The sequence below is a fragment of the Sparus aurata genome, chromosome 5 (assembly GCF_900880675.1).
Source record: "Sparus aurata chromosome 5, fSpaAur1.1, whole genome shotgun sequence".
Lineage (NCBI taxonomy): Eukaryota > Metazoa > Chordata > Actinopteri > Spariformes > Sparidae > Sparus > Sparus aurata.
In genome coordinates, this window is record NC_044191.1 from 4,333,906 (window position 1) to 4,354,971 (window position 21,066).

The following is a 21,066-nucleotide window of genomic DNA, read 5'->3' on the forward strand; positions in this document are numbered from 1 at the left end:
CTAGTTGACACCTGCCAGTGGTTCTCAGTCGGCGGCCTGGTCGACACCTGCCAGTGGTTCTCATTTGGCGGCCCGGTCGACATCTGCCAGTAGTTTTTAGTCGGTGGACCGGTCGGCATCTGCCAGTAGTTCTCAGTTGGCGGTCCAGACAGTGCCTATTCCTTTTCCTCGGTCAGTGGCCCGACCGAGTCCCGTCTCAGCGGTCGGAGGCCCAGCCAAGGTCGGTTGCTGCCAGTGACTCTCCGGCTCCTAGTGGGCTCCAGCCCACGCCCCCAGCTTCCAGAGGACCTTCATCTTCGCCGCTGGTTTTGGGTTGGTCCCAGCCCATGCCCCCGGTCTACACAGGGCTTCCACCTTCGCCACTGGCTTCCAAGGGGTCTACTGTCATGGTTCTGTGTCTTGTGGTGTCTTGTATTTGATTTCCATGCCCTCTTGTGTCCTTTCCGTGTCTCCTGTGTTCCCTCTGTGCATGTTTGTCTCCCTCTGTCTGTCAGTGTTTACTCCTCTGTGCTTCTCCCCTCGTTACCTCATCTGGCCTCCTCTCGCCTTTCTCTCCTCACCTGTTCCTTGTCTCATCGCTAGTGTCTGTGTATTTAGTCTCTGCTTTCCTTCTTGTCTTTGTCCGTTCACTGTTTCTGTCTGGTGTCATTGTGAGTGAAGTCACCTCCGAGTTCTCCAGTCTCCAGATTTTGGTATGTTTTTGCATTTTTGATTTGAACTTTGCTTTTGATTTGTACTTTGTCTTTTTATTTGCACTTGGTTCAACTGTTTGATTTGCTACTCTGCCTTTTCCCCTTTTTACGAGTTTGTATAACTAGCTCCTTTGGTTTGTCTGCATTCAGCCTTTTGTTAACCAAGCCCATTTTTTGTTCCCTCTGATCCTGCCTTCTTTTCTAATCTGCATTTGGGTCCACCTTTAGTTTTCCCCTATAAACCTGTGACAGAAACAGTTTGAAAGATGTAATTTCAAGTTATGTTTAAAGTTGGATATATCTTACATTATAGGACTATCGGCAACATTACAAGTCAGACATTCAAAATGTGTCCAAATCTTTGTGTAAATTGAGTTGGACTTATGTATTGTAAGACTTTGGATTTTGAGGGTGGATTGCAGCTGAGGTCTGAGCACAGGACTCTTTCAGGTGAAACACCCTCAGAGGCTCACTGCCAGAGCAGCTTCAGTCCTGGCCACAATGACACCAAAGAAGAATCAAGTGACAGAGACAGAGGCAGACAGCCTGGTGACATTCAGCTGAGGAAGAAAGACACCACCACTGATAGCGTGAGAGCTCTTTACACTTCCAAAACCTTCAAACTCAAGCGCATTAGTGTCAGCTGAGGCTGAATAAAATGTTTCTAGACAAAAAAGGTATTTTTAACCATTTATGGCACAGCCCCAGTTATCTATTGTCATCCCTCTTTTTAGGAGACATGCAGCATGCAGTTATCGAAGGATTCGCTCGCTTTACAGCTGTGACACACTTAACTTTTCACAAATTTTTCTTATTATAGCTGAATCAGTCAGAGGTCATAACAGCAGTTTTGGAGGAGGTGGGGAGGAACCAAACGGAAATGTCAACTTGGCATTTTGCAGATCCAGAGGATGCAGGTAGAGCAGCTGCAAACAACCCAACCTGATGAGTCAGTTAGTTTTAATAGCTTAATATCACAAATCACAAATTTGCCTTAAGGGGCATTACAGTCTGTTCAGTACAACACCGTCCATCCTTAGACCTTTCATTTGGATAAGACACACCCCTTACACGTTGGAAAATAATGTAAGCAACCTCAGGAACAGAAACAGAGGAGGCATCTGTCTCTGAAAAAACAGACAGACAGTCTGGTGTGGTGTGTTGGTATGTGTTGTATAGATGTTAAAATTACAGAATGGACAATCAGGATGACAAAACCTTAGGTAGATTGTAAACATATAATATTATGGATCTGGGAGGATGTCAAGCAAATTCCAGGTGGTGGCATGCTCTTCTGAGCCCCTCATCCAGTTGCTGCTCATCATTTGTTTTATAATATTTGAAATACATACAAGGGTTAATTTTATGCCAACTCACCCAGACTTCAGAACTTTTTGGACCGTGATCATTTCTACTATAGTCTCGCCAGATAGATTTTTAGATTTTATGGGATCTGTTGTGTGTATTCACTTTACTCTTGTAAGTGTGTCTTCACCCCAAACAGCCAGATTACTTTACTGTACATAAGCCGTAAGATTGCAAGCAGTTTGTGTTTTCTGTTTGTTTTGAATTCAGGTTAACCACTCAGCACTCATCAGAGACTCCAGTTCTCTCAGTTCTTTTTGCCTTCTTTCCTGTTTCGTTACGTCCATGAAGTGAATTACATTTTCCCATTTACCCCTGTCACTTAATGGCTCTGAAGCAGAGCAGAATGTGCTGTGACTCTGGGTGTTTGTTCCTTCAGAAGGTCTGGCTCTGCACCTGAGTCTCTCCTCCAGAGCTTAGTGGCTTTTTTTATTGGAAATTTACATATTTTTTATTAGATATTTGAAAATGAAAGAATTTTTGGTTTTGGCAAAAATTATGTTTTTACTGTAAAGATTTTGCAACACCTATTTACATGAAAACATCTAACAAATGTATCCTTTTCAACAAAATCCAGTGAAAAGTAAGCAATTTGGGAGAATAATAATCTTCATACAATGAATCACAAAAATTCTAGTAGCTCTGAGGCACAAACCTCAGAGCTACTAGTAACACTGGCTCCCTCTATCCTTTTCAACCAAATCCAGTGAAAATTAAGCAATTTGGGAGATTAATAACCTTCATACAATGAATCACAAAAATTCTAGTAGCTCTGAGGGACAAACCTCAGAAAGTCCTTACTAGAATAGTATGTAGAACAGCTTTAGGGTTTTGGTCAAGTGAATTTATGACATGAACTAGGAGGTCCCAGGTGAGTTGGTATGGAATAATCCCAAAACAGTTGTACACGTGATTAGTCAATAGGATCTCAGCATATACACTGAGTCAATATGCCAAACACTGAATTTGTGTCATTCACTGTAGCTGTGTTTTTTCTTTAGGCCAATTTCATGCTGCTCTAACACGTATCCACTACATGCTGATTGAGGTGCTCACCAGACAGCATTTGGAGAACGTTAATCTTGGCCACAAATACCGGTCAGTGCAGTAACTTCAGTCATTCTTGATTTAAGTGTAGCTTTTTGAGCTCATAGTAAAACATTTTTGTGTATCAAAATCCTGTCATTATTAAAACAGGTAAAAAATCTGTTGAGAGCTTCTTCCTTATAGTGGGGCAGCTTAAAAGCAGAATCGTGCATGTGATAAAAGTGTAAAATTTGGTACACTTATATCCAAAGACAGTCCAAAAAAATTAGATATCAGGCCATTGCAAATTTTCAGTATTGGGCTGTGGCAGCTATTTTTCAAAATTGCCGCCATTGACTACCATTTCTATGTGAATTTTCTTTTGTGTTGTTTATAATATGATATTGATTATATAGTTAGCTACATTTATTTACCTTTTTGGAGTTTGTACATGAATGATACAAATACATTTCAAGTTGGCTGTTATTTTTCAAGATGGCCGCCATGACTGGTTTGAAAATCGTTACTGCTTCAAAGTTGCATGGAAACCTGTGATATAAATGATATTGGGGTAAATCACAAATTTTTATGATTAGGAATTCAAGTAGCAACTTTAGTAATTAGCCTATTTGGTAATTCACGATGCAAGATAGGCCTATCTGACAATAGTAACTGTCCAAACATGGGGTCAATTGTGGAAGACTCTCAGCAATCTCCTCCACAGTAACTGAGAGCTGTGCAGTCTAAGGCAGCTTTTTTGCACGTACACTGCTTAACACAACCCTTCTTAAATTTGCAGGAGATAAGTTCATAGCTGGACTCACCTGCATCTGGCAGGCATGTCCAAAAAGCTTCATAATGACCCTCAGATGCTGTTGACCAGCCCCATCTACAAGGAGAAGGAAGCTCTGGTGTTGACACCAGCATCTGACCCCACACATGGCCTCCTTGATAGACTGCCCTCTTAACATGCTCCTTTAGGGCAGCCTTTGTTGGAGGGATTGACTTCACATTGTGCCTCTTTGCAAATAACTTCCTTCTATGTCTGTGGATGTGCTGGTGCGATGATAGAACAGGATTATAAACCTTTTAATAGTTGCCATTACCTCCTGTAGAATGTCATGTGGGGCAGAAGACAATTCTAATAGGGCATTTGTAAGCTCTGGAAAGACAGCCCACACAGCCCAGCCCAGCTCAGGCCCAAGTGCAGCTGAGATTTGATGGGCTGCTAGGTATGGTAAACTCTTTCCAGTACCAAATGCCAACCAAAGCTCATCCCCTGCCTTTAGACCTTGAGCTGCTGCCACAGCTAGAACCACAACATCGGTATCAACAGTTTGGACCATAATTTTCTTGTGACCATTTCGTACTGCATTGGCCCCATGTCATAAAATGCCAGCTTCATCATGTGTTCATGGAGAAAGTGAAGACAGATAAGCGAGGGGTGGCTTGCTGAGGATAGCAGTCCACCATTTGAAACGTGGTATTAGCATGTTAGCACATTAACTATTTATGTGGAACAGGGTGTTAATGGGATAATAATAATAAGCGTTTTTCTAAAATAAGTTTCATTTATTTATTTTCAAGCCCAAATAAAGCAGACATAGTTCTGCGGTATCTTCCAACCAAGTAGTCTTATATTAACAGTAATCCACCATTTGAAATGTGCTATTAGCACGTCAGCACGTTAACTATTTATGTGGAACAGGGTGTCAATGGGGGAAAAATAAGGGTTTTTCTGAAATAAGTTTTATTTATCTAGTTGTAAGCTAATTGTAATAACAAGTCACATCTGACCTTTTCAATGAATTGAAGGACTTGAAGGTTACATCAACATGTCACTATTTGTGAAGTTTGAGGAAAAAGATTGAAATTAAACTAAATTCCCTTTAGCTAATTTAACTAGCACCGCTTACATTTGTGTGTGATCTGCAAGTAAATGGTGGCCATCTTAAATTGTGAGAACAAAGGAAGATTGTGGGCTTATTACACATTGCAGATTTTATTTATGCATGATAAAATATATAATTATTCATGGAGACCTTATTATATGCAATATACAAAACTTTATTAAAATTACAATGTTCATGGTGATCATGGCAATCATCTTGAAATTTTTTTTATACATTAACTGGACCAAATTTCATGCTTTTATCACAAAGTGCACGATTTTTCAGCTAAGCCACCCCCCCCAGTATATGCATTGAGTACATAATGGGAATTTGAACGGGTGAGATATATTTACAAAAATGTATTTGCAACAAGTGCATATGCGGTTATAATGATGCCTTACACAAAGCTGTCTTAACAACTGCTGTACTCTGATCATTTAATCAAATTTTCTTGAATGAGCAAATGGCTTGGTGTTAATCAAACTACACCAGTCTGATTCTCAGACAGAAAAAGGCTTATTTATTTACAGTGGTTAAATCAATCAATCAATCAAAATGTATTTATAACATAACAGTATAGATTACAGTAGCTGTTTTTAGACAGGGCACCAAGCCGCCAATTTGCCCGTCCTTTTGGCAGCTCAGTCCGCTGTTTTAGACAGAGGCTGGCAAATTGGGGGTCTGTTTTGGTCCGCTGATTTTCCGCCTCAGAGGGTACACTTATTTCCACCTCGCCTGCTATCTAAAAACATGGTGGCAATGTGACGGCCTCTGTGTGAGGTGGGCGGAGGTGTCAATGACCTGCACTGTTGTGCGACCCACAGCTGGGGAGTTTTAAAACCAAGAAACAGCTGATCACAGCAGTCAGTCTATCACTTAATCCGCAGACAAATGAGCAACTGGACAGCGGCTGAGACCAAGAAGATGCTAGTGTCTCCTTGGTCTCTGTAGCTGTTTTGTTGTGTTAGCTTGTTGTTGTGTCGCCAAGCTAAGACCGGTTGCTACTTTCAAATTTAAAGCCCACCGCTAAGAGCCCAGTTCTCCAATGGGGTGCAATGTAAAGCTCTTGTTTTGAAGTCATATTCCTTGTCACTGTTCACAGCCCAACTTCGAGTTTCACGTCACATCACATGTTTACGCCTGCCTAAGAGGCGGCTTTTGGAAAAGGAGGAATATTATGCCTCCGTTTTAGAAAGACGGGCCGGCACATTGCTGTCCTTACCTTGGAGCAAATGTGCAGCCTTTTCTATCTAAAAAGGGCTAGAATTAGTAACAGAATTACTCCACTATAGAAATACCTAGTTACCAGGGAAAGTAACTATTGTGTTAATTTTTTTTCTTCCTCCTTTTGAGCTCGGCATTCATTTTAGCGTACTCGGCATCTATGTATTTAGAAAATGTCTTTCTGCATGGCAGATCGGCACCTAATCTCCCAAGTATTTTACCAATGAGGGCTCTGAAGGAGTCTGAGTCAACTGTTGATAACAGGAGCATGTTCTCAACAACATACCTGCCTATCATTGCATTCAGTTCAGTCTGTGTCACAAGTCCAGCTTTAGCTGCTTGGATGGCTCCATGTCCTTCTTTGTTAGCGGAGCTCACGTTAGCCACACCTGGCCTGCTAATACCACATACAACGGACGTGGACAAAGGAGATTAAAGTAGTGTCTGCCCTTCCACTTTGAAAACGCCAACTTTCCCTCTGGACTCGCAATTGCTGCAGCTCACCTCTGCTAGTTTGTGTGTGTGAAACTGAACAATGCCTCTGATTGGCTTACGAGCTCTTACACTACTTTAGCCAATCATCATCACTTTTGCAGTTGTCTCGCCCCTCCCTCCGCCCTCACCAAAGAGAAAAAAAAACAGCTGTGCAGCTCCTGTGGCTGAGAGCCAAGTCGGATGACAACAGCTTCAATGAGTAGCTTCAGTTTATAATGCACCACATTTAATTGTCGGTAACGGTAAGGGCGTTGTAACGATGGAAATAGTAATTAGTTAGATTACCCATTAAAGAAAAAAATTAACGCCGTTAGTAATGACGTTTATTTTAATGCCGTTATTCCCATCACTGTGTATAGTTGTAAAAGGTCAGTAAGGTAGGCTGGAGCTAGACCGTTTGGTGATTTGTAAGCAAACAAATAAATCCTAAAACATACAGGGAGCCAGAGAAGGGAGGCCAGTATGGGTAAGGTGTGCTCTCGCGTGCGTATTACAGTTAAAAGACAAGCTGCAGCATTTTGCACCAACTGCAAGGGAGAGAGGGAAGCCTTGCTAACACCAGCATAAAGGGCATTACAGTAGTCAAGCCAGGAAGAGGCAAATCATGTATAACCCTTTCCAAGTCATGAAATTTTACCATTTGAGTTTATCTGTTTGTCCAACTTAAAATTACTGTCCATTATCACACCCAGATTTTTCACAGCAGGTCTTATATATGGTTCCAGAAAACACAGGTGCATATGAGGGGCATCACAGACACCACTAGGTCATAAAATCAGGTCTTCAGCGTAAACTCATTAAAGTTTAGAAGGTTTAAGGCCATCCCAGCGTTGATGTCTTTAAGGCACACAAACTATAGCTTCCAATTCAAAGTCAGGTATATTTGAGTGTCATCTGCATATAAGTGAAACGAGATGCCATATTTTCTGAAGATGGGCCCTAGAAGAAGAAGGGTGAGGGAAACCATAATTGGTCTGACGATAGACCCTTGAGGGACTCCACAAGGGAGAGATGCTGAAGAACAGACAGAGTCACCAAAGTTGAAAGAAAAGCTTCTGTCAGACAGACTGTTAAAAGTGCATTCCTATTAGCTTATGATACCATAAATAAATCCTCCATAGCTCCATCCTTGATAGAAATTCATGGATGTGTTCCAGTCACTCTTTATACATAATACTACTAATAATGATATTAGTAAATGTTATTATCACAATTTAAGAAGCCTTAACATGTAAAATAAAGTAAGTTAAAAAAAAATAGCAATGTTTGGACAGAGTGCACAAATCATTTCTATATAAATAATGTATACGTGATAAATATTTTAATCCATCACCTTTTCAATAATGTTTTTGTCTGTGTGTTTCTCTAGTCCGATATGAGTGCCATGTAGGGCGGCTGTGGCTCAGTGGGTAGAGCGGGTCACCAGTTTGAATCCCGGCTCCCCCTAGTTGCATGTCGAAGTGTCCTTGAGCAAGATACTGAACCCCAAATTGCTCCTGATGAGCAGTTGGCGCCTTGCATGGCAGCCTCCGTCATCAATGTATGAATGTGTGTGTGAATGGGTGAATGTGGCATGTATTGTACACACCTTTGAGCTGTCGTTAAAATGCAGACCTCACTGTAAAAAACAAACACATTCAGCAAACAAAACTTGACCTAAACTTGACCTTAACTTCTCACTTCACCATAAGAATAAGTAAAAAAAAATACAATAGTCAAAGTTAAATACGTGGTACGCCCAAATCAGCATGCATACTGCATGCCTCATTCAAACATTAGTTACCTAGTCCTCATTATAAGGCAGGGAAGGCAATCCCTTAACATACTTTTAGAAAGGATGCCATGTTTGTCTTAATGTCTTAGTAAACATTGTGTTTTGTGCAAAATGTCCCTGAGCAGTGCAGAATGAGATGGAGGACTGGGTGATTCCCACTGTAGTAAAATAAGGCGTCTCTCCAGAAGAGCTGCAAAGGCTACCAGGCCTTGTTTATATCATGGCAATGGTAGGTCACCAGGAGGGACACCAGAGCAAGCAGTGAGAGCAGTCGGTCTAATTGGGACTTGAATTCAGGCTGAGACTGAATCAAAGATTTTGGTACAAAACACGTGACCATGTGTTGCTTGGGCCTGGTGGCATCGATCACAGGTCAGATTGACATTCCCATGAATTTTGGCTAGTCTAACGTTAGTTAAATGTGCTCAATGGATGAGCAAAAAAACTGTCTATAGTAGGGATGTCCCGATCAGGGTTCTTTTCCACCATACTGTTTCGAGTCCTTTAATATTTAGTAAATACCGATACCGAGTCCCGATCCGATACTTAGCCTTAACTAATATTTTCCTGGATAATACAGCTACATTAAGAAAAGAAGTACCTACATCCAAGCTGTTGCTTAATAGTTTTTTTTATTTTGTTGAAACAAAATACTTTCATATTGCTCTTTCTTATTCTATGCTATTACAACACTGGCCTACCATCTGCCTCTCGTTAGCAGGTGAGTCTGTGATGCTGCTCTGCAGAGGTGGAGGACTCGAGTCACATGACTTGACTCGAGTCGGACTCAAGTCACAAATTTGAGGACTTGAGACTTACTTGACTAACACCGATGAAAGACTCGGCTTGAGTTTGACTTGGCATTCATAACTTGAGACTTGACTTAGACTTGACACAGATGACTCGAAAGTCATGGCTTTTATTTCTCTTTTTTCTCTCATATTGAGACAGTTTCGTTTTTGATAATTTGCCCTCTGCTACTGTATGACGTGGTGCGTGCAAGCCTGGCAGGTGGCGGGCGTGCCAGAGTGGCGCTGTGGCAGACAGGATCAGAGGAGGAGAGGCAGCATAGAGGGAGCTCCGAAAATCATCATATTTGGAATCAAAGATTATTTCAGGCCTGGGTGACTTTGGCCGCCGTCTTGGTTAAAGCGCGTGTGTGTTTTAGACATAGCATCTCCGTCTGCACAAAGCCATAAATTAAGGCGTGCATTATGCACGCTCACAACCCAACATGACACCACATCGGCACACTTTCAGTACGATGCACTTGTTTTTTCGTGCACGTCTGCAACGGACCTGCTTCTCCCGCAGGTGTTGTGTCTGTGTCTCTCCTACTGTTTATCAAGGAGCTCTGCCGTGTTTGAAAGGAGAAGGGGCCCGTATGTGTAAAGACGGCGCCTCCGAGATGTAGAATGTGTTTTATGGAAGAGAAACACACATTTCAGGACAGAACAGACATGTCCTGTGATTTCAGCCTCCTTTTATAGAATTGGAGGGGGAACAATACCTGAGAGTAATATTCTCAGTCGTCAGGATGTGCAGTATTGTGCAGTTCCAGGGTTGATACTAATCTAAATCTTATTCTTGTATTCATGGGTTCGAAAAAAAAATCTAAAATTGATCAACTATGTAATTACATCCTATTATTGACTAACCACCCTCTTCTGTTTACTGTGTCTACAGATATGAAGAATACATTCATACAAACTTCTTGTGACTGGTTTGACCTTAGCCATGACTCGACTTGACTTCTTGTGTAATAGCAATGACTTGACTTGACTTGCTTGATTTTCATCACAGTAACTTGGGACTTGCTTGAGACTTGAAGGTTAAGACTTGAGACTTGCTTATGACTTGCACATATGTGACTTACTCCCACCTCTGCTGCTCTTTGACAGCAGACCCTTGTGTACAGCCAGTTGAAGTGTGTGTGCGACACAGCCCACACTTGGTACCTCTATATCATCCATTGCTTTTTTCATATTCCTTATGTTGTCGCGTAAAATGACATCAGCCCGTTGCTTTTCTATTTCACGTGTTCAGCATCTCCTCAATTGCCTGTTTTACATGCTTTACTATATGAGACCTTGAAATTTGTGCACATACTGGCACATTGTAACTCAAAAGTGGAATCATGTAATGTAATGCCAAGATGGTAGGGCATACCGGGGATTCAAAAACTCCAGATGATGAAGAAAACCCTGATCCTCTACCACAGAGATGAGCTGGTTATCCAGAGCGATTAATTCAATTACCTTCTGAAATACTTTATCGTATCAAATGAGTAGTAGCTCTTTTGTTACCCCCTCACGAAATGGTCGTATTGCAGATGTTACATGTCGCCGTTGGTCTACTTTAGCTTTCTAATTATAGGAGGTAGTTTCCAGAACCAACCATGCAGGAGATAAGGGGGAGTCTTCAAAATTGGCCCAGTGTTGTAGTACTCTGGTACTCCAATAATAGAATAAAAAAAAATTTTAAGCAAAGCTTCCCAAAGTTTTTGGTCTTTGTCGTAAGGGTCTGTAGCGCCACATTCTGTAATAATTCCCCATTATGTAATAATGTTATACATTTTCAATACATTATGTAATAACACCGCATTCTGTAAGAATTTTGTAATACAATTCTTGAACGCAATATGTAATAAACTTTGTCGCATTTTGTAATAAGTTCTTACATATTGCGTCAGTAATTACAAAATGTAGGTGTTGCACTTTTTTTTTATCAAGAAATTTTAATAATTTGGTGCATTAAAATGGATGTCTTAATTAGAAAAAAAACATTATACCATCAGAACGACATTGACTTTAAGCATACCAGCATGAATTGTAAATGTGAATTAATTTTAAAAGTGGCAGAAATAAGTGTACCCTCCAAGGCGGCAAATTGGCGGACCAAATCAGACCCCCAATTTACTCTACCCAATGTCTCTAAAGAGTACAGGAAGGTCATCACCAACTTTGTCGCCTGGTGTGAACTGAACCACCTGTGCATCAATGCCAGCAAGACAAAGGAGGTTGTGATCGATTTTAGGAGGAAGGCTCCTCAGACTGCACCAGTGAACATCCAGGGTTTGGACATTGAGATTGTGGAGGAGTACAAATACCTGGGTGTTCACATAAACAACAAACTGGACTGGACACACAACACAGATGTCCTGTACAAGAAGGGCCAAAGTCGTCTCCATCTGCTGAGGAGACTGAGGTCCTTTGGTGTGTGCAGGTCACTGTTAAAAACTTTTTATGACTCTGTGGCAGCATCAGCAATCTTTTACGCTGTGGTCTGCTTGGGCAGTGGAACCTCAGAGAGGGACAGGAGGAGACTCAACAAGCTGGTCAAAAGGGCTGGCTCAGTCTTGGACTGTCCTCTGGACTCCATTGAGGAGGGGGGTGAGAGGAGGATGTAAGCCAAGCTGACATCAATCATGGACAACCCCTCTCACCCCCTACACAAGACTGTGGGGGCTTTAAGCAGCTCCTTCAACAACAGACTGCTTCGCCCACGGTGTAAAAAGGAACGCTACCGCAGGTCGTTCATTTCAACTGCTGTAAGACTGTTCAACACCAATAACTCCTAATTTAGCACCATAAGCACCTACTTATTTTGCACTAATTTACACTTCTACCTCCGTCATCTTGTGCAATTACCCTCTGCAATAATTACTATTTTATATTTTGTATATATACATATTCATATCAATACACTGAGTCTGTTTATTTGTAAACACTGTATTTAAACACCGTTTATTTATGCACCCAACCTCAACAAAGCAATACTTTGACGCTTTATTTAAATGTATATAATGCACATTTTGCCTCCTGTACATACAATGCACATAACGTATTGTCCTTTCTATATTTTATTTTATTTATTTTATCTTTTCTCTCTTATTCAAACCTTTTTTAGTATTTCTTTAGTATTCTAAGTCCTGTACTTACTGTATGTCTGCCCACCTGCTATTGTGACGAGCACATTTCCCCAATGTGGGATAAATAAATGTCTAAAGTCTAAAAAAAGTCTAAAAAGTACGATGTAAATCAAATATAACTGAATTCAAAGAGAATGTGTTTGAAAGCTCAAAGAGACAAAAACTGCACTAAATGAGTGTTACTAGCATGAACATTATCAGTGCACTGAAATGTTGGAAGACATACACACATGCAATCTGGACTATGATATGCAAATATTATCTGTGATAGAAAGCAGACAAAACACAAACAAATATGGAACAGAAAATGTAACAAATGTTGCCCTTTATTTGTAGTTATAGGATATGTAAAACAAACAAGAGTGAAAAGTAGTCTACAGACAAGAGCTGACAACTTTTTTCTCTAAATTCTAGCAAAGAAAAAAGTAACTCACTCAATACATTTGAAATTGTTTACTATTGTAGGAGACACTACTTCAATAAAAAGGGTAATTAATTACTGGTAATCAATTATACTTTTAGACGGGGCACCACCATCGATGATTCTCTGTGCGACTAGCTCGGAGGGAACTAGCCAGAATATTAACTGTCCAAGTTTGGCTTGAACACAAAAGATCAGTCTCGAATTGATCTGTTGAATTTCAATTTGCTCCTATTCTGAAGTCATGAATTCTTTCCACTATACCATCGGTTTCCCACCTCAAATTAAAAGAGCACAGACAACGACATGCGGTTAAATATGTTTATTTACTAAATAAATGCAGAATAAAGGATGTGAAATAATAATTCAAATATGTGACAATATTAACAGAAATTGTGAAATAAAATGAGGACAAGATGAATTCTAAACGATGGTGGGTTTTAGTGTAAGTAACCGGTAATTTATCACTACGAATTAATGTTTATTCTATTGAGGCGATATGGCGAGGGCTTTGAATTTGTGTGATATATCTATATATATTCAAAGCTTCCACAAACACCAACTCTGATCTCATTCGAGTGTGACTCTTGTCGTGTAAATGTTTTAGCCTACTTTAGTTGAAGAGCGGGGTCCCGGACTCTGGACGGCCTGGAATAGCTTCGTCTCCGTGCAGGAAGGCGGCGGCGGTTTCGGAGCCGCTGTGGAGCGATGTCATCTCGGTTCAGCTGAGGACAGCTCCTGGCCCAGCAGTGTTCTTGCTTGAGTGCGTGGGAGGCGACCTGAACGATCGGATGCTACTTCTTCTCTAGGCTGTGGATTTCTTCACGGCTTCTTGAGCAGTTAACTGCACCGACTTGTAATAATCACGAGTTCTGGTCAGAGTCTCTTTCTTGAGCTGATATTGCGGAGCTCCGAACATATATCAATTAGGTCTTTTGTATAAAAATAACGGGGAAAGAAACGCTGGCCTGGCGAGTCCGTCTTAGTTACTTAATACAAAAACAAAAATAGCTTTTTTCTTGGTAAGAGTTCTGGGAGCAATTCAAATCTCCGGAGAAAAAGTCTGGAGGCGCGAACAAAGCAAAGTACGGAGATTAAGTTTGAAAAATATAAGTGTAAACGCGTTGTAGAAAAGATTAAGCAGGTAGGGTTACGAAAAAGAAGAGGAAGAGCGGCGTGAAGTCTGCTCTTTTAACACTTACGCTGAAGGCAGAATTGAGGGCGGACTGTCACGTCACTTCCTCCGGTGACGTCACAGCTCATATTACAGCTGATATTGCGAACTTATTACTTAATGAAATATAATAACGGTGTAACGTTTCAAGATCACGATCGACTTATTCACCTAAATCCACCATGGTCTTTACATCAACCTTTGTTACATAAACATGAAAAGGACATGACAGGAATTGCCTAATAAAGTAAAAAGGGGAGTCATTGGTTATAACAAGACACACACACAATTGCATACGATTTTAGCAGCACTGATGGCTTAAAAACATTTCGAAAAGGTTAGCTTAACTTTTGGTACAAGAATATATGTTGGAGGTAGGTAATCATATTTATAAGTACAAATATAAAGTCTGTTTGTGTCAGAAACTCTCCTCTTAACTATACCCGGACTTACCACTAGGTGGAGCTGTGGCTCCATCACACTTTCAGGGATTAAATCTGAATTTACTAACTGTAGTTTCCTTGAACTTAGAAAACAGGGGGAAAAAGTATGTTTGGGTTTTCATCCAGCTGAGTTAGGATATTTTGTCCTGCAAAAGATGAGATTACATTAAATACCCTTTTAGCATTAAGACAGAAATCAAGGCTCTTCCTTTCTGCTGCTTGGAATGCAGAAACACTCGGGCTGGGTTGAGTGTCGTAATTCACACGTGTGGCACTTTGATGGCTCATACCAGATGTGGAGGGTATCTGTTGATGACAAGTCTGGTATAACAAATTGGGACCTTGTTTTTCCCAGTGACCACTGCGCCCTGAATTATCAACAGCCCGTCAAAGTGAACAAAATCCAGATGTGAAAGGAGACCTTTCTGAGTCTCGGATGTCCAGTGTCCTGTTAGCATAGACCCTATATAAGTCAGGTAAGAGGGAACTTAAGGTGACAAATGGTCGTCTTCCCACTCTCAGCGGTAATCCTTTGGGGTCTGGCAACCCCCCTTTGTGAACTCAGCCAGCAGTCCCTTATCACAAGAAATGTTTATTGCCCAGCACATGTTGTTTAACCCACCATCAGAGTGTGAATGGAGGGAGGGGGAGGGAGAGAGTCGGGCCATTAGGGTGTCAGAGAAAGTGGATCAGAGGGGAATCTGTGTGGACCTGAAGATCGCGTCTCCTGTGATATAAAGAGGATTAAAAGGGACATGTTCCTACACTATAGTAGACTTGTTAGACATGTTATAACGTGATAAATTGGTCTCGGGTGGAGGGGGCAGAAGTGTGTATTCAGACCATTGATTGAGACTGGATCAGGTGGTAGGGGGTGAGGTGGGTTGTGGGGCTTTGTCTATATGTGTTGAATGTAAGCATCAGGCTATAACTTTTTATTCATCTGATTAAACAGCTTTATCGAGGCTGGCGCTTGCTCACTATCTATAGCCGTGTTTATACTGGGCAGCAAGCCGGCAATTTGGATGTCCTTTTTGCGCCTAGGTCCGCGGATTTAGACAGAACGCAGTAAATTGGGGGTCTGGTTTGGTCTGCCAATTTGCCGCCTTGGAGGGTACACTTATTTTTGCCATTTTTAAAATTAATTCATTTTTACGATTCATGCTGGTATGCTTAAAGTCAATGTCGTTCTGCTGGTATAATGTTTTTTTTCTAATTGAGACATCCTTTTGGTGGTTTATTACATAATGCACCAAATTATAAAATGTTCTTGATAAAAAAAAAGTGAGACACCCGCATTTTGTAATTACTGACGCAATATGTAAGTACTTATTAAAAAATGCGGCAAAGGTTAATACATCTTGCGTTCAAGAATTTTATAACATAATGTGGCGTTATTACATAATGTGGCATTACAGGGTCCACTGAGCTGGTCCAGCTGAATGCTGACACCAAGCTAGACATTTCAGAAAAATTTACGATATTGACAGTAAGCTAATACTCACACATAACAGTGGATCATTAATCTTTTTTAGTATTAAAGAAATGGAAACCTGGGTGAGTGAATGAACAGTTATTCATTGTACATGTCCTTAAGAGATGGGGCTAATTTAAGAAAAAAAATCGGAATCAGAATTCCTTTATTTGCCCCACAAATGGGAACATTTCTTTGTCACAGCAGCCAAAGGAATATTGATATTATATTAACCAATGATGATAGTAAAAAAGATCCAGATGTGTAAACCAGAAATTAGATTTGAAAATGAAATTTCGGAGCCATCTGGATCCGTGCTCTTTTAAGTAATAGGCTCATCCAGTCTTGCAGCCACATCAGAGTCAACTTTAGGAATGTGTAAAGAAAAGAGGCATCAGGATCATAAGACTGCTCAGAGAGGAATTTGTTTGTTTAAATTGTTCATTAATTAGATTTGGGTCTGTGGATTCTTGTCTTAACTGGTGGGCTAATACCTTATTGTGTTGTCACCATGTTCATAGTGCACATCTGTCTATCTATTTGAATAACAGCTCTTCACTATAGGTGGTTGAGAGTACATCAAATTCAGCTTGTAACAATAGGGGTTCTTATATACATTTACTCAAGCCTAATCCACAATCAACTAAAACATATTTAAATCTGCTAGATTATTTTTTTTTTTTACTAGGATTCACATCAAAAAGTATCACCTCATTGGCAAAGGCAGTAACTGCAGTATTGTTTGATTCTCTGTGCAGGGGTGTTACTGACTACCTTCGGCAACGTTTGTTGAAAAGTCAGCTCGTTTCCCTGGCAGCACGTCAGAGGACCTTGGTGGAGATCCTCCAGAAGCAAATGCATTTGTTAGAGGTGTATGTTACCAAGAAGGCCCAACTTTCCAGACAGCCTTCCAACCATCCAAGCAGTACAGCAGTGACACATCAGCGAGATCCCTTCTCCTCTCCAGCTTCCACACCAGCCTCTGCTAATGCTTCTGAAATGCACAGCTTTTATCAAGACAGTCAAAGAAAGGAAAGCAATAGACCATTTACAGTGGCCAGTTTATTAAGATCAGCACCTACAAACAATATTAAGGCCCTTGAAGTGCCCAGAGCTTGTGGTCCTTTACTAACCCAGGAGGAGAACACACTGAAAAACACTGATGTGCTGAATAAGGAAGCCAGCAGCTTTCAGAGCTGCGCCCTACGACCAAGGAATTCTTCACAATGCATCAACTTTCAGATGAAAGGATATAATGCACTGATACATACAAGAGCTGAAGACAACAGCAGACATCACTCTCAGCACATACGGACTGGAGTCATGCCATCTGGTAGAACTTCGCAGATGTTGTTGAAGGTCAGGAAAAACTTGTCTCACACAACCTATTTAATCCTTGTCTAACAGGGTATTCTTGGCATACGGGTATTATGAACACTTCCCAGGAATACAGTCAAGACCTGGCAACACAGAATTATTAAACTATTGTCATCCTTGAAATGCTATAGTGTAGTGCTCCTGTAGTACAGCAGTACTGGTAGAATAGATTATTTGCTGCCAGTACCACAATCAGCCTGTTTGTCGCGTTCCTGCAGGGTCAGAGGCACCTTACTCATGTGCTGGGTAATGGCTCAATAAAGGACAGTAAAGGGAAGTCCCACCTGACTCAAGAACATTTGTCAAAGCTTATCGCTGGTAACTACATCTCTGTCAGCTCAGCATACCCCTGGGACAAGGTTAGACACCAGTCAAAACATAAGAATGGCTTCAGAAACAGGAAATAGTCAAACAAGCCTGTGTTCAGTTGCAAGACTCGTGAATGTGCCAGAGACCAGAGAGAAACATGATATCAAACATATCTGTGTGTTCAGCTCTCTTGTAGCGTCTAACCAAATCTCTTTAGTTTCTATTCTGCATCTCTGTATGCACATTCAGACATCTGCTTTGTTTACTGATTCACCATTTCAGCTGTTTCACATGTTAAGTAACTGCTTGTGAAAACTGAACTTTTACTGATTTTGCTGCTTCATTGTAAAACCTTTTACATAGCTAACTATTGGTGAAAATGTTTTAGGAAACTAAATATGTTTAATACTAATTTAGCAGAGGTTTATTGGAGGATTCTTTGATAATACTACAAGGAGGAAGAGTGTTTACAGCTGCTCAGTTCAGTTGCAGGATTAAACTGCTTTTTCTCCTCAGTGGAGCTTTTCCGTATGCATGTGCTTCCCTGGCTTCAATTGGTTTTATTACAACAATGATACCTACTTATCGTAATAAGTTCATCAGTTAAAGACACACCCTCAAGTGGGTATCCTTGTTGTAATAAAACCAATTCAAGCCAGGGCAGCACATGCATACGGAAAAGCTCCACTGAAAAGAAAAAGCAGTTTAATCTGTTTAGCCTGGATGGCAAAATGACCTATAACTTTACTGTCTCATAGAGTCATAAACTGTTGCACCGTGTCGTGGTATCTGATAGGCCTAAAACAAACCATTGTATTATTCTGACTGATAGTAATGGATTGTATTTCATTGTTTCACCACCACATCCTGAAACCATCTCTATAACATTTGTCCATACACCACTTAAGGTTCAACAAGATACAGTGTCTTGACAGCTACAGTATATGTGTATTCCCTCTGTGCCAGTTAGCTCTATTGTTGTTTAAAAAAAAAACTATTAAAAACACAACAATGAGCCACACTGTTGAACTGTGACATGTTCCTTCATTACCATAAGCACACACAGTGTAGATTGTTTTGACTCGATCCCACATACATGGACAAGATGCTGTAAATACTCTCTATGTATGTTACTCACCATTGAAAATAGTCCCCAGTAAATACACTATTTCCTCCTGTTGAGTAAAATTTGGTAAAAATAAAGTAACCAGCTGAATCTTTTTAAAAATGAAACTTTATTAGTGAGCTTTTTTAAGTCATTTTAACCCTTGTGCCCTCCTCGGGCATTTTTGTACATTTTTCTCAACTTTTTTTTTTGATTTAGCGATCATTTTGGCTGTGTTACAGCTTGTGGCATGGATTTTTGTAGGAACTCTTATTTTTAGTCAAATTTTTGAAATCCAGTGTCTTTTACTCTTACATGTCTTTTATTTTCCTGTAATGCATTTTGCACCCTCTAACCACCTTCGTGGCAAAAATGTACACGCACAAAATCTGCCATAAAATACTCATACATCAATATTTTTTTCTGCTTTTTTTTTTGCTTGAATCCCTTAGTCAACTTGTTCCCTGATCAAAATGATCAAATATTCAATAATTTTCAGGATTTTAACCCTTTAAATGCCAGTTTTATTATTTAAATTACTAACTATTTATTTTTAAAAAAACACAAAAAATTTATTATTTTCCATATAATAAGTAGTAGGCTGATGGGGCTTTAGTGGTGATTAGAGTCTTTGATATATCAAAGATTACCAACAAAATTGATTTGATTGCATTAGTATATTTTATGTAGTAACAAATACTCCCTCTAACCACCTTCGTGGCCAAAAATGCCCCATTGACTTCCATTAAAACCACATTTTTTTTATCTCACTACAATTACAGTATAAAACCATGCATTCTGTAATGTCAGCATGCCATTTTGAAGAAAAGTAGTGATATTTGACATTTTAGATGTATTTCACCAGATTCAACCATTTTCCCATTGTAGGCCGATGCATGAAATTCTTGTATTTTTGCCAGTTATATTATGTAGCTGGGTGACTACCAGGGCCCTGTGTGTGTGTGTGTGTGTGTGTGTGTGTGTATGTTGTGTGTGTGTGTGTGTGTGTCTGTCTGTCTGTCTGTCTGTGTGTGTGTGAGAGAGAAAGTGAGAGTGAGTGTGTGTGTGTGTGTGTTTGTGTGTGTGTGTGTGTGAGAGAGAGAATCTGTAAGCATGCACTGATCACTTCAGCGGTGAAAAAAGGTCATCTTTTGAGGAATCTGTTTCATGTGTCTTTGAAAAGGTGTTTGAGTGGAAACATGCCTTTGCTGTTCTCAAAAACAAAGCAAAAACAACGGTTAGTGTGTTTATGCACCTGGCTGCTTCACAGCCAAAGATAAACATGCAACTTGTCTGAGGGGTCATTTCATTAGTGAGCAAAGAGTGTGCAAAAATGAAAAGGCATTTCAGAAGAGAAGAGGCATTAGAAATGGTCATGCAGCCTTTATCTGACAGCGAGCTGCAGTGTTCATCAGGGGAAACTACGATCTTCGAGGGGGAGTCTGACACAGAAGGCTCACTGGAGTCTTCCACGTCTGTGAGTGCCTCTGACCCATCCTCTGAGAGTGAAGCGGGCACTGAGGATCCTGTCCATCCTAAAAGTCAGTGGACGGGCAAGTGTGGTCTCCATCTTATGCTGAGACTCTGTGCTACATGCAGGCACCCACCGGCATGATGCCAGGGCCCACGAGATATGCAATATCAAGAATCCATAATGTAGCATCATATTTTGACCTTTTCTTCACTCCTGACCTGATCCAGCTCATTTTGCAAATGACAAACTTATACGGGAGGTGTTCAGTGTCAGGATGGAGTGATGTGGATGCCCAAGAGATTCGGGCATACATGAGACTTCTTATCCTGACAGCGCCACTGACCAGCTCCACTAGAAGGAGAAGGGTGTACTGGTTGTGCAGAGGCATGAAAAAGAGGTCTTCCACCACCAAGTGTGCATTTGTAGGGAACACTAGGTCACATGCTGCAGGACCACACACACACACACACACACACACACACACACACACACACACACACACACACTTTGAAACCTCCTTTCTGTCCAGAAGAAGAAGAAGAAACAATAACTTTGATATTTCAACAGCAGCTGTAAACTTGTATTTTATTTAACCCTCAGATTACACACACACACACACACACACACACACAAGCACTATTTTGTTTTTTGTTGTCTAAAATTCCAAAGTTGTTGCAGTTTGCACAATAAGAGTTCACACTGATGAATCAGATGTTGATTTAAAAACATTTCACACACACACACACACACACACACACAGGGCCCTGGAAGTCACCCGGCTCCATAATATAACTGGCAAAAATACAAGAATTTCATGCATCGGCCTACAATGGGAAAATGGTTCAATCTGGTGAAATACATCAAAAATGTCAAATATAACTACTTTTCTT

At 40.6% G+C, this 21,066-nt stretch overlaps 1 protein-coding gene across 4 annotated transcripts in view; it reads left to right on the forward strand.

Annotated features, from left to right (window-relative positions):
* The window catches only part of LOC115580980 (ankyrin repeat domain-containing protein 31-like), a 99,593-nt gene that overhangs the window by 76,290 nt on the left and 2,237 nt on the right, over window positions 1–21,066 (forward strand). The window contains exons 6-9 of one of the 4 annotated variants that reach the window (XM_030415747.1): window positions 1,143–1,282; window positions 1,513–1,609; window positions 3,059–3,155; window positions 16,670–17,270. In XM_030415747.1, coding sequence (XP_030271607.1) covers window positions 1,143–1,282; window positions 1,513–1,609; window positions 3,059–3,155; window positions 16,670–17,270 — 935 coding nt within the window. Of the gene's footprint in view, window positions 1–1,142; window positions 1,283–1,512; window positions 1,610–3,058; window positions 3,156–3,882; window positions 4,472–16,669; window positions 17,271–21,066 lie in introns of those variants that run through there. The other 3 variants (XM_030415749.1, XR_003983969.1, XM_030415748.1) reach the window with 3 other exon arrangements.